General features: G+C 58.1%; 2 protein-coding genes across 4 annotated transcripts in view; both read left to right on the top strand.

Moving 5' to 3' along the window:
- The window catches only part of CEP112 (centrosomal protein 112), a 437,573-nt gene extending 432,504 nt beyond the window's left edge, over positions 1-5,069 (top strand). Inside the window, exon 27 of the mRNA XM_087854195.1 lies at positions 4,989-5,069. Coding sequence (XP_087710321.1) covers positions 4,989-5,043 — 55 coding nt within the window. The 3' untranslated portion in view covers positions 5,044-5,069. The remainder of the gene's footprint in view (positions 1-4,988) is intronic.
- Positions 5,070-5,103: 34 nt separating this feature from the next.
- AXIN2 (axin 2) overlaps positions 5,104-13,495 on the top strand; it is a 28,266-nt gene continuing 19,874 nt past the window's right edge. For all 3 annotated transcript variants that reach the window (XM_045814268.2, XM_087854198.1, XM_045814267.2), the window contains exon 1: positions 5,104-5,918. In XM_045814268.2, the coding sequence (XP_045670224.2) occupies positions 5,104-5,918 (815 nt within the window). The remainder of the gene's footprint in view (positions 5,919-13,495) is intronic.

Raw genomic sequence — 13,495 nt, 5'->3', positions numbered from 1 at the left:
CCCCATCTCCCTTCCCTCCTTCCTGCTGCTTGCAGCCCTGGGATAATGAGGGAGTGGGAGAGTCTTTGGTTCAAGCCGAGCCTGGGATGATTAGGGCTGGCTGGGGGGCAGTGAAGGGTCAGTGGGGACAGCTGGGAGGAGAGGAAAACCACCCATGAAGACCAAGTTTCCACTTCCTTTTTGAAAGCCTCCTCTTTCTGATCATTGTTTATTTTGATTTTGGATGTTTTGATTTTTCTATCTCCCCTCCCCCACATTGTGTGTGTGTGTGTGTGTGTGTGTGTACTTGCACACACATGCACGCTGCTGTTGTTTATCTTGTAGACACTTCTGTGGCAATTTATTCCCCTCAGTATACACTTCTGTTCCTGTAATAACACCCTCTGTAGACTAAAGACTCCCTGGAACCACAGGGACAGCTTGGCTCCTGGCTCTCGTGGGGTCGCAGAAGGGGGTGGGTGTGTCCTTGGCCACGGGTCCCACATACCAGCATTCCGGAAGGCCAGGCTCTTAGATGGAGCCGACCTGAAGTGGACTGGCTTCCAGTTTCCTCACACCCAGCAGTTGTCCCAAGGCAAAGATGAGTCATCCTGCCACACTCTTGCACCAGCCCTCCCGATTTGCCCCAAGGTGGCCATATTTCATAGCCTGGACTGTGGGCTTGCAGCCAGCTCCGCTGGCTGCCTCGGGAGGTGAGCCCAGAGGGGCAGAACATGGACACAGACAGGCAGGTATTGGGAAGTGAGATGCCACCCAGCTTCCCATTCAAGAGCTCTGAAGTCTGGCAGCCTGGGCTGCAAAGGACTCTGGCCACTAGTCACAGCCCCACAGACCACGGGGAGAGAGCACAGTCCCTGCTGCTTGCCCTTTTCCAGCACATCATGGATGTTGCACATTCCTTCTCTTTTCCTATGGAAACCTAAATAGACACATTTCTTGCATGTTTCAAAGTTCTGAAGGCCTAATGACAGGTTTCAATGCCTCTGCATTGAAAAGCATTGTCATCCATTACGTTCAACAAGCAAGTAAATAAAGGAAGAGTGAGTAGAGCTGGACACCCCAAGCGTCGCCCATCACATTCAGCGCTGGGCTCCCCCTTTTCACTTATTGAAACAATCTGATTGACACCTTTAAGTTTCTCAGGTGGAGGAAAAGTTAATAGCCAATCCTATGAGGGACCATCCTATAGCAAGAGATAGTCTAGGTTTGCGGAATATTTTCTTGTTATGTTAAATGAGAAGAGAAGGTTGTGCCTTATAAACATTACTGGTGGCATGTGAGGAGGTGACATTCAAAGGAGACAGCAGGTGAAGAGTTTTCAGTACATTAAAAACCGCGGATCAAGGAGAAAAAAGACATTCCATGTCTGTTTAATATGGAACATATGGGAGGATGGTGAATGCCTGCCATGGCTGTTGGGAATGCAGTTGTTACAGAAAGATGTTCTATATGTGCACAAAAAGGGTTCTGGTGGCCAGGTTGGGAATTTGTCGTTAAATCTTCAGGGAACTGAGACTTGCGTCCTAACGAGGTGTCAGAGCCCATCTGCAGCCCTCAGGCCTGTGCTGGCAGATTCACACCCCCATCTTCACACATCCACAAACGCGCCCTGGTTCTAACCCACACTTAGATACACGCGCAAGGGCACACACATGCCTTCTGCGTGCCGGCCCGCGTTGGCCCTATGACACTTGGCCAGTGGATCCCAGGACTGGAACTCCCTTTACAAGATCCTCGCAGCCCAAATTCCCAGGGAAACTTGAATAGAGGTGGAAAAGTGTTTGATGATAGGGAAAAAAAAAAAAAAAATCTGCTTGCTTGCAGTTCTTGGGATGGCCAGAATGCTACAATAAACTGTTGCTTTCCAGAGCTGAGGAGGGTGAGGGCAGGCAGGGGGAGGAAGCCGGAGCAAAGAGGCCGGAGAACTTGAAAGACCGAGTTGGAACTCCGGCCGAGAGATCCCCCCGGGACGGCGGGGGCCTGGCAGGGGGTGGAGGAGGACCCGGGAAGGGTTAACGCGGGAGTCGAGCGTGCGGCGGGGGCGGGCCGGGCCCGGCCGGGCGGGCGCGGGGCGCTGTCCCTTTAAGGCGGGCGGCGCGGGCCGGCCGAGCGCGAATGTGATTGGCGCGGCGGGATCACTGGCTCCCCAAGCCCGGCCCGGGGGAGTCGGCTGGAGCCGGCTGCGCTTTGATAAGGTCCTGGCAACTCAGTAACAACCCGAGAGCCGGGAAATAAAAATAACCCCTCACTGCAATGGACTTCGGGGCCGCCCGGCGTCCGAGGCGCCCGTCTCCCCCGCCGAAAGCCCTGCTGTAAAAGGTGGGGGTGGAGGCGCGGCCCCAGCGGAGCCGCTTCAAAGAAAGCACCCCTCGGACAGGGGGCGAGGTCGCGCCGAGCCGCGTTGCGGGCGCCGGGGGCGGGAGGGGGTCCGGCCGGGCCGAACCCGGGCCAAGAGGGGCGGTGGGAGCCGGACGGCCCTGGGGAGGGACGGCAGGGGCGCCGGGGGCGGCCCGGGGCGCGGCCGGCGCGTACCTCCCTTTCAGGACCGTGCGCTCGGCTCGCGCCTTTGAAGTGCACAGTTAAATCCACAGCGCAGTTTTTGTTGGAAGCGCCCGGAGGACATTTGGTGCGCGGAGTGACTGCTGGAAACAGGACCTGTGTTGAAAGCCGGGCCGGGCGGGGGCCGGAGGGGCCGGGGGCGGCCGCGGCAGGGGCGGAGGCCCACTCGGGTCTTTTGCATAAAAGGGGCGGCGGAGTGCGCCGCTTCACCCTCCCTCCCGGTGGATCTCGCTCTAATCCCGGGATTGTTGTTTCCCCGCACCCCCCTCCCCTGCCGCGCGACTCCCGATGTTCCCCGACGCCGGGACCGGCCCGGGGGGGCTCGGGGCCGCCGCTGCGAGCCGATCCGGGGGCCGGGGCCGGGGCCCTGCCCGGGGCGCCTGCGAGGTCTCGCCGCGGAGCGCGCGCGCGGATCAATGGTGAGTGCCGAGGCCGCGGCGGCCGGGCGGCCCGCGCGCTTTGATGTGCCGGCGGCCCTTTGAAGTTGGCAGGCCGGCTATTTCGGGGCGCACTCCGGGCGGGCTCTGAGGGGAGCGGCGGGCCCGGCGCCCGGCGCTCCGGGGGGCTTGGCCGGGCCGCCCCGCGCGCCCTGCGCCCGGGGCCCCCTCCCTAGCGGGGTGGTGGGGCCCCCGGCGGAGAGACTTCTGCAAGTGGCGGCTGCGGCGGGGGCGGAGAGGGGGCAGATCCCCCCCTCGGGGGTCGCGTCGCTGTCGTTGTTATGGATGTGAGTCGGGGTGTGAGTGTGCGCGGGAGTGCCTTTGGAAGGTGGGATGAAAGGGTGGCGGCGCCCCCCGCTTGCCCTCCCTCCGCCCCCTCCCACCCCCCCGCCTCTCCCTCCGCCCCCTCCTCCCCTCCCGCCTCTCTGCCCCCTCCCCTCCTCCCCTCCCGGCGGCCGGTCCGCGCTTAGGGGCCCCGAGCGCTGGCCCAGGCTCAGTCTGCGCGCAGGAGCGGCCCGAGCCCGGGGCGCCCGCGTCCCCCGCGTCCCTCCTCCCCGCCCGGGCCCCGCGCCCCCGGCCACCCCGGCCCCTTTTGCGGAGAGGCAGAGACTCCGCGCGTCGCCATTTCTGGACTAGGCTGCTGCTTTCCGTGCCTTTTCTGTGAGCGGCGGCGCTGGGGACCGACCCGCGCCCGGACTCGGGGTGCCGCGAGCGCCTCCCGGGGCTCCGGGCCCGCGCTCGGCGGCCCGCTCGCCGGGGCTCTGGACGCGTTCGGTTGGATTTGGGCCGGGGGGGCGGGCCGGGGGGGCTCGGCGGAGATGAGAGCCCGGCCTCGGGCCGCCTTCGTCTTCCAGGTAACGGGGCCGCCCCACCTTCCCTCCGCCGGGGCAGCGCGGCGCTACCGGCGGCCCGAGAGGCCCTTCGTTACGGGTCGCGCCCCATCCCCCCGGCCCGCCCCTGCCCTCCTTAGTTTGATGCTTCCCGTGCTAGGGAAAGCGGCTTGTTTATTGGTTAGATAAGACTTTTTTCTTTTGGAAAAAAGACAGGATTGAGGTCAGTAGAGTTTGGGATTCTTGGCACAGGCAGTGGTAGCGTGAGACGGTTTCTGATCCGGTTTTGTAGGATTTGTGGCTCCGGGAGGTGAGCTGGGGGCGGGAAGGGGGAGACGGGTCCTGAGGCTTCTCTCCTTCTCTCGCAAAGTTTGAAGATCAAAGTCTGAGTGAGTTAATTTCTGGTTTTGGGGAACGGGAACACAGAGGTGTAGACTGAGCCGGATTCTTGGCGGGAGGCGGGGGCGCAGCGAACATTTACATCTGGGTGGAGGGGGGCGTTTTCCAGCTGGGAGCCCATTCCGCCCCTTGCTGGGCGGGCTTCTTTCTTGGTCGAGGATCTTCTGAATTTTTAAGGAGTGGGAAGGGGGAGCGCCGAGGGAAGGGGTGGGTGGGGGGAATGGGAACCAGATGCCGGGGAAGGGCACGTTTGGAGCTCGAGTTATCTGTGCCGAGAGCCGAGTGGGGAAATTTACCGAAATTGGTTTCACCTGCACACAGCCCAGCGGCTCCGTGTGCGCGTCTTTCGAGTTGATGCTATCGGGGGGAGGGGAGGGAGGGGAGCAGAGGGGAGGGGGGAGAAAGGGCAGCCGAGCCTGTGCGGAGCCAAGGCTGCCCTGCGCGCGCCCCGGCTGAGGGGGTTTTTGGAAGATTCAGTCTTACACCTTCCAAGCCCCTCCGCCCCCACCTCCCACCCTCCGCGCTCCCAGCTCACCTTCCCCGCCCCTCCCCCCCAATTGTGCAGGGAGCTCGGATTTCGCCTTTGAAAAAGCAGCGTCTGATACTTTAGATGAGCACCTCGCAGATAGCTGGGTTGCTTGATTTGAATTTGAGGAGTTGAAAAGCCTGTTTACTTTCTTGCTTTGATGTTGGGTAGATCTGGTTTTGATTAGATCAATACCCCTTTCTCTCTCCCTACCTCCCCCCTTCCTTTTCTTTCCAGAAAGGAGGCTCAGATGAGCCCTGCTGACTTGAGAGAGAAAGAGAGACCACGCTGATTGCTGAGAGGAACTGGGGGGAAGAGAACAAACAATCTCCGGGCGAAGAGCTCCCTCACCATGAGCAGTGCTGTGTTGGTGACCCGGCTCCCAGACCCCAGCAGCAGCTTCCACGAGGATGCCCCCCGACCCCCAGTGCCGGGGGAAGAAGGGGAGACCCCGCCGTGCCAGCCCGGGGCAGGAAAGGGCCAGGTCACCAAACCCATGCCTGTCTCCTCCAACGCCAGGCGGAACGAGGATGGGTTGGGGGAGCCCGAGGGGCGGGCGTCCCCGGATTCCCCTCTGACCAGGTGGACCAAGTCCTTGCACTCCTTGTTGGGCGATCAAGATGGTGCTTATCTCTTCCGCACTTTCCTGGAGAGGGACAAATGCGTGGATACCTTAGATTTCTGGTTTGCCTGCAATGGGTTCAGGCAGATGAACCTAAAGGATACCAAAACTTTACGAGTAGCCAAAGCGATCTACAAAAGGTACATTGAGAACAACAGCATCGTCTCCAAGCAGCTGAAACCTGCCACCAAAACCTACATAAGAGATGGCATCAAGAAGCAACAGATTGATTCCATCATGTTTGACCAGGCACAGACTGAGATCCAGTCGGTGATGGAGGAAAATGCCTACCAGATGTTTTTGACTTCTGATATATACCTCGAATATGTGAGGAGTGGGGGAGAAAACACAGCTTACATGAGTAACGGGGGACTGGGGAGCCTCAAGGTCGTGTGTGGCTATCTCCCCACCTTGAACGAGGAAGAGGAGTGGGCTTGTGCTGACTTCAAGTGCAAACTGTCACCCACTGTGGTTGGCTTGTCCAGCAAAACTCTGAGGGCTACAGCGAACGTGAGGACCACCGAGGCTGTTGAAAATGGATACAGGTAAGACTTTGTCCGTCCAGGGAGGGGGCCGGGGGCTGGGGGCTGGGGGACTGTGTGGACTTTGCAGATGTTTTGAGTTAAGTGGGGCGGAGGGCCGGATGGATGTGCTGCTGAGGCTGACAGGTCTGTTGAGAGCTAGGACCGCTGGCCATGAACCCTTTGATCTTGGCTTTTCGTTGTTTCAAGTGGGGAGCAGTGCTGCACACACAGCTGAGTCTAAACCTGCAGTCTTCCAGGACTGACTTCAAACAGTGGCAAGCAGTGTTCATTAATGCGGGTTCCTTATTATCCTGGACCAGTCTTGGAAGGCTGAGAGAGGACAGCAGCTTTTGATGCCTCTGACTCACCCAATACACTAAGCGCTGGTTTTGGAAGGGGTCATTCACCACTCAGCAGAGAGAGGAATGAATGTGGCTGGGGAGGCAGCTGGGTTGTGGAGGCACAGGGATATCGTGCGCACCCATTGGACGTGGGGGTAAGTGGGATCTTTTGAACTTTTTGTTCAGATAAGAGCCAGCAGTTGGCTTAACAGCTGAGGTTGTGGTTGTCTCTGTAGCATTAGGTGTTGACCTGGCAAGAAGCCCTCCAAGCTAGGGAAGGCCCTGTGACTTTCCTGAATAAAGGACCTTTAGCTTTAGAGTCCGCTGGTATATTAATCTAGGTTTTACATGCTTGCAGCCCGAGGGCAGACCCCCGTTGACTGTTGTGTTGCTTAGTGCTGGCTGAGAAGAGTCTTGGACAGAGAGCACAGGGCCCTGGAGTACTTTCCCTTTTTGAAGCTTCGAAGATCCACAGTCCTTTAGAGAATGGCCAAGTCTTAAGATTCTTGACCTTTGGCAGCAACTTCAGACCTCCTGGTAGAATGAGTTTTTCTGTGTCCCTCCCTCTCTCCCCGTCCAGATAGCCAAAAGGAGCCTCTCACTTCTAGATCTGTTGCTTGTTGCATGCAGTGGAAGGGGTGGTGGGCCCTTGATTGCTCTCTGAATGGCTTAGCTTGCTATCCATCGTGTATTTCTTCGTGGGTTTGGGACCTGGGATGGACTCGAGTGGCTGCCTCTGTGGAGACTGCCCTCTCCCTGGAGGGTCAGGCCTTCAGTGTCCCGCAGGAGCAAGAGGGACAGGGTAGCCGCATCTGAGCCTAGAAGCAGTGAGTTAGGGGTGGCCCAGAGAGTCGACTTTTTCCGCTGGGAGCGAAGAGCTCGTTCTCCAACCACCAGAGGGCGCTCCGACAGCCTCGCGCGCTGGTTTACCCACACTCAGACATCTGGTCTACACCTAAGTGCGACTGGATTGGCTTCTGAAAGGAAGCAGAGGATCACGTGAAAGGAGTTGTTTCAGCGTCTTTACGCTTCTGGTTTCAGGGAGTTTCGCGGAAGATATTGGTCGGGCCTCTGTGGTGGGGCAGTCCCCGCGCACCTGCTGCTCCCGCCCCGTTCCGTTAGGTGAATGTTCTGGTAAATGTGTGCTGGTCTCCTTGCTCTCCAGTTCGGCAGCCTAGGCGGAGACTACTTAAGGCCTGTGGTAAGGCTGCCACTCCAGGGGCTTTCCGACAGTGGAGCTTCTGTGTCCCCTTTGTGAACAGTGTCCCCTTTGTCAGCAGCACCACGCGTGGTTGGTGTGCGGTGTGGGATGTCAGGGAAAGAAAGTGCTCCCAGGCAGGACCCTGCTGCGACCCCTCCCCTTTGTGGGTGGGCAGTCCAGAGCCAGCCTGGATGTGCCCCTCCCCCTTCCAGAGGCCTCCACTGGGCGAGGACCAGGATTAAACTTTCCGGAGTTGACCCTTGTGAAGCTTTTGAGATCCTGGGGGCAGGGGCCAAAGATCCCTTGTTTCCAGTGCTGGCCACCTTGGTTGTGGACTGTGGGCCTCGCTGCTCTGTCGATGACACCTTCTCATCTGCCCCTGGAGTTGCCAGGCTCTGTTTGTGTGCACTTTCTCGCACTGTGGGGTTGAAATGAAGTATTTGACCTGCACTAAACAGAGCCCACACATCTTAACTGGGCATCGTCACAGAGAACGTAACACCTACCCAGTTTCGTTTGGACATGCAGGCACTTCAGGTGTACATAGGGGTGTATTGGGAGGTGTCCCAGATTATTCCAAGGCCCTGTCCACTCACTGCCACCTGGGTTGAAGTCTTTCTGAGCCCCGCGTGGCCTTCTGTGCAATGATGACTGGGCACCATCTCTTCTGCTCATGTCGTCGGTTGCTCCTAGGATCAGAATCGGGGACGTGAAAGCCGTTGGTAAAGGGAAATGTTCGGAACTCTCGTAAAGCATTAGAATTGGTATCATTTAATCACGGTAAGGAGCAGATATGTGAAAAGGGCAGCCAGGTTAGGCGAGCACCTTCAGAGAATGCCTCCTGGCTTCTAGCCCATATTCACTGTAAAGTTGGAGAGTGGTCCGCCTTCCCAGGCCTCTGCTTTCTCTGCATGGTGAACTTCAGCCTGTCTTTTCAGCCAGCTCTTGGGATGTAGGGATCCCGTCCAGCTCTTTCAGGTCTGCCTCCCCCTGCACGACACTCACTCGTCAGGCAAGGTACGTGGCAGATGGGACGGGCCTCAGAAGCGAGTGACATGAATGAGACCCACACCCGAGTCCTGCCGAGGGGTCCGCCTTCCTCAGCTCTGGACGAGCATCCTTGGCAGCTGGGTGCCGGGAGCGCTGGCCCGCCTTCCAAGCCCTGTGTTTACCTTGGGCACTCAGAGGAGGCCTCCTTTTTAATGACTTGTTTGTGTCCTCACTGATTTGGTGTCAGGTTTAATATAAATAGTTGGAAAGGAAGAGCAGGAATTATCCTCGGAGGGAAGGACTCGGGTTTGTGAGTGCTGGAGTGGGATGCCTGGGCTTTTGATGGGCTCTATAAATAACTTAGAGCCCGAGTGACCCGTGGTGGAAGCACGTGTCAAAGCCCCAGCGCAGACACAGACACAGAGCGTCAAGGTGTGTGTGCAGGGCCTGTGGGATTAGGAGCGCAGCCCGGCATGTATTTTGGGAAGGAGACCGTGTTGGGCTCACAGACTACTCCCTTGTGTCCTTCCCTGTCCGCACTGACCCTGGTGCCCTCCTGCGCCAGGCGGGTCTCCTGTGCCTCCCGTTGGACCCCCTCCTCCGTTCTCCCTTCAAGTAAGTCGGGCCTAGCAGATGGCCCTCTGCTGGCTCCCGGTGCTTCCTATTCTCTGAAAGAACCCGCTGAGGAGGCCCGTTTTTATGCGAAGCCACTGGAATCAAGCTTGGCTTCGATTATCAAAGAAAATGATGCCATAGGAAAGATATGCTGGGAGCAGTAGTCCCCAGCTAGAGGCTGGGATCTCTGAGGAAGGCAGTTTGCTAAAAGGCACTTGGAAGAGTTGGCCTTTCTCATGGCTCAGCTGCACAGGGCCACCTGAGTGCTGGGCCCCCTCACTGAACGCCCCCGCCCCCACCTTGCCTTAGATGATGCTTCTTGAGGCAATGGTTGCCTTTTGGGCAGTGACTTTGTGAGTACATCGTCAGAGGGCTTTCCGCAAGCCCTGCGCACACAGCTTTAGAAGCAAATACTTGCTAAGTTGCACGGTTTGGGGAGGGGACCCAGAAGGAGGCCCCAAAGATCAGGTCTCTTGTGCTCTCTGTAGGGCGGGTTGGCCCTGGGGAGGGGGCCGGGGCCACAGCGCTTTCATCAAGATAAGAGAGAAGAATAAGCTGGGGGAGGAAAAAAAGAAAAGAAAAAGCCAGCAAACAGTTTCCCTTCCCTGAAGGTCCCAGGAGTCTCTGCTGCCTGATGGCTGAGAAGCCCTTTGCACATGGACTTGCAAACACAGGTCTGCGGACACCCGCCCAGTGCAAAGTCGGTACCGTAGGCCTCCAGTGTCTGCAGGAATTTAAAACCCTTGCAGCAACCGTGGGAGCACAACAGTCCCGAAGAAATAATCAAAGCATCTGGGTACAATTACTGTAGCGTGGTCGAGTTTCTTTCCTTTCCTTTTTTTTTTTTTCCGTAAAAGATACAAGAAAAGAGCTCTAATCCGTTTTCTTAAAATCATGTGGAGATTTTGACAACATTCCGGGTTCTTAAGAATTGAGTTTCTGTGTGTCTCCACGACCCTGCCTCCTTCCTCTACTCCGTCCTCCCTCCTTTGTTACAATTGTAGGAAAATCCAAATACTTTATTGCAGTCAAGCAAGCTAAGGGTAGTATATTCCATTTTTAATGACTGGTCACACAGGGAGCCCTCTATTTTGGAAGCGAAGGAGGACAGGTTTATTTTGGGACCCATGTGTTTTGTGATCCACTCCAATGAGTGCTAAGCTGTGAGCACACACAGGATAGTTCAGTGTCTTTCTGGTTGAGGAGGGAGGAGGGATTTCTATTGAGTGGTTTGCTCCCCGAAGAGGTTGACTCCAGGACCTTGTCACTGAGTGAATACCGCAGACAGCAGCCCTGTCCGAATGCTCTTCAGGGCTGCGTGGGCCCTTTTGATCTTGTACTAAGGCCTCTTAGACCAAAACACTTTCCAGCCAGCCATCAGATGGCCCCAGGTCTTTTAAGGCTGTTCAAGCAAAGCCTAGAGCTTCTGCCACGCTCGCTCCCCCGGCTGGGAGCCACTTGCAGGGAAGACAGGCCTGGCCCTTGCCCTCATGGCGCTTCCAGTCTGGCTGCGTGGGACGGGCGTTCAAGGCGTGGACGTACCAACGCCGTGTGACCATAAGTCATGATAAATACCGCAGAAGAAGGAAGAGCCCCCCGCCCCCCGCCAGCTCTGTTTTCCTCGGCAGTTGTTTTTTTGGAGGATTACCAGTATCTCCCCTAATCACAGTGCCCTTGAGTCTTTGGAGAATGTAAGAATTTCCTGCCGATGGCCGTGTTTGAACCAGGTGACTTTTAGGTGGAGACCCCACGTCCGTGGAGGCGCTGACTTGACCGCAGTCACCTGCTGGCCGGAGCTAAGCCAGCAGCAGCTCTCGGCCTCCCGATTCCCTTTCCCTGTCAAGGGTGTAGCGCACTTTCCTACCTCCGGGCTTCTGAAAGCTGGGAGGGGGCCTGAAAGAAGTTTCCTCGCTGTCCTGCTTTGACGCAGTAGCCGGGTCCAAGCACCCAGAGAGCGGGGAACTTTGGACTGTTTTAAAGACTTGGGTGAGTCCATAACCCCATCCACTCCGTGGGTCCACTCGGTGCTCGGTGCTTGGTGCTTTCTGACTTAAAAGCCCATTTCCTCTCGTCTTGCCTTTAGAGGCAGTGCCATCCTCTCCTTCCTTTTGACTTCCCTCATCAACTAGGAGACATTTTTACTCAGTCAGCCCTCCTCCCATCTCCTCTCTAAAAAAAAAAAAAAAAAAAAAGTCAGTTGCCCTTCCTTTGCTCCCACAGTGCCTGGAAATCCCACATTGAGGACAAGAAACCAGTGTTGAGGCCTGGAGGGCCTGACGGTCCTCATGTAATCATCACAGCATATCCTGGACAGTGGGGAGACATCGTGCCCTCTACAGACCTGAGCACAGGGCCGGTATCTCAAGGACAGCTCAGGGTCACTCGGGCCAAAGTATTCAACGGGTTCAAGCAGGACATTCCTCATGTGCACTTTCTGGTCAGTTCTGCACCCATGTGCCGTTTCCAACATCTGGCTTTATGTTCGGTTGAGCTCAGTAGAACAGAATCATGGTCCCTGCTGACGTCGAGCTCCCGTGGGAGTATCTAGATGTGGGTTTGCTGTGGCCACATGTCCAGCCAGGTGGCCTCCAACAAGGCTTTTGCCCCCCCCCCCCCCCCGGGCTCTGCGCCTCCTGCCACGGTTGTGAGGCTGCAAGGTGACTGGGCAGTAGACGTCCCTTGAGCACCTACTGTGTGCTGGGGCAGGGGGTGCAGCCACGCCCCAAACAGAGAGCCCGCCTCTTATGAGTGCCCTGTGTGTGGCAACTCTCTGATGTTTAGTCACATCTCTAAATAGAGGAGGTCGGCTTGGGTTCATTCGGGCTCGAAAATGCTCAGATTCTGGGTGTAACTTTTCCCGCTGGTGTCCTCACTCCGGCTGGAGCGCAGGCCTCAGCGACACGACGGGGCCCGGCCGTCCCATCCCAGCTGCCGCCGCGGAGGCCCTCACACCACACTGTGGCCACGGCTCCTGCCCACACCCGCCCCTCCATCCGTCCAGTGCGGTGGCCTGGCCTGGGTCCCACATGCTGCGAGAACTTGTTGAACCCTTGAGGCCGGTCTCTGTATTAGGAGGCGGGAAGAGTTTGGGTGAGAGCTCAAGAAATCCGTGTCTTGCCAGTGACCCCTGGCTCTGCCCCAGGGCAGGCTGCTGTCCTGTGGGGCCACCACGGCACGCTGGTGAGGCGGGCCCAGGACACCTCCTCCCCCAGGTGGCTGCAAGCCTGGGAGGGTGTGAAGTGTGTGAAGTTGCACCCCTCTGTGAGCCTGTGCCAACGCGGCGTCTGCCTCCCCAGTGGCACCCCCCCCATTTTGGTGACCAGGCCACTGGTGCCAGGAGACCGGAGACACAGGCTGGGTCAGTCCAGAGCCCAGCACCGTGCTGCACAGGCAGGAGGTGAATAGGAGCTTGGCGATGGCACGGAGAGGCTGCTTTGACCTTTCACGAGTCCCTTTCATCTGCCACCCCCAAGGCCATCTTTAGAGACCCGCGCGATGGCCGGATGGAATGGAGTCTCTCTTCTGGGCCTTCCCCTTCTCCCGCAGTTGGTTTCTTAGCTGTTGGCTTAGACTTGGTGGGCCCAGTGGAGTATGCCGGGGTCTCTGTCAGCAGGGCCTCCTGCGACTTCAGGCTTGACGGGCCTCTTCCTGGAGCCCGCTGACCACAGTGGCCCCTTCCTCCTCCTCCCCCCACTTCCGTCCTTCGCTGGTGACACAAGACGAATGCAGCCCCGCCGGGGCCAGGCACACTGGCAGCTCTGCGAGGAGATCTGGAGGACAGACTGGGGCGGCAGGGGCCCCTGAAGCAAAGGGCAGGAGACACTGGAGGACGGGCCTGGACCTTCCTGTGAAACAGCTGTGCAGCCCATTCGGATCCTGCAGGCCTTGCTCTCAGCCTAGTTGCCTGGAGGAGGCGGGCCCGGTGGGGGGAGCGGGGAAGGCCCGCCAGAGGCCAGCTCCAGGTGGGGTGCAAGTCCTGAGCCTTGCCTTGAGCTTTTCTGTCCCCTCTGTCCAGCGTACTGGGTGCAGGGTGGGAACGAGAAGGCGATGCCAGGCCTTGGGTGGCTTGAACCTTGGAACTATGCTAACAGACCCGATGGAGAGTTTGGATGCCTAAGACCTCTTGGGGCCCTAAAACCGTGTTCTTCCAGTGCAGGCTTGGATATGGTGGTGGGGAGGGAGAAGACCCTTCACCTCCACGACTTACTCTCCTCTTTGATTTGATAGCCCCCCTCGCCCCCAGGAGTATGTGTTTAGCTCTTTGTAGGATCCTCCGGGCTGGTTATGGCTTCCTCTGTCCCCTGGCAGACCTGCCCTTGGCAGCAGGGGAACCCAGCCTGCTTTCTTCCCAGGATGAGCTGGTGGCTTGGCCGCCCTCCCTTAGGTCGCCCCAGCTGTCTGCCCCGATGAGCAGCTGGCCCCAGGCAGCAGGTTGGCATCCGTGCATGGTG

Source organism: Ursus americanus, chromosome 23 (assembly GCF_024610735.1).
Source record: "Ursus americanus isolate L20-20 chromosome 23, mUrsAme1.1.p, whole genome shotgun sequence".
Classification (NCBI taxonomy): Eukaryota; Metazoa; Chordata; class Mammalia; order Carnivora; family Ursidae; genus Ursus; species Ursus americanus.
This window is presented reverse-complemented; position numbering and strand designations above follow the sequence as displayed.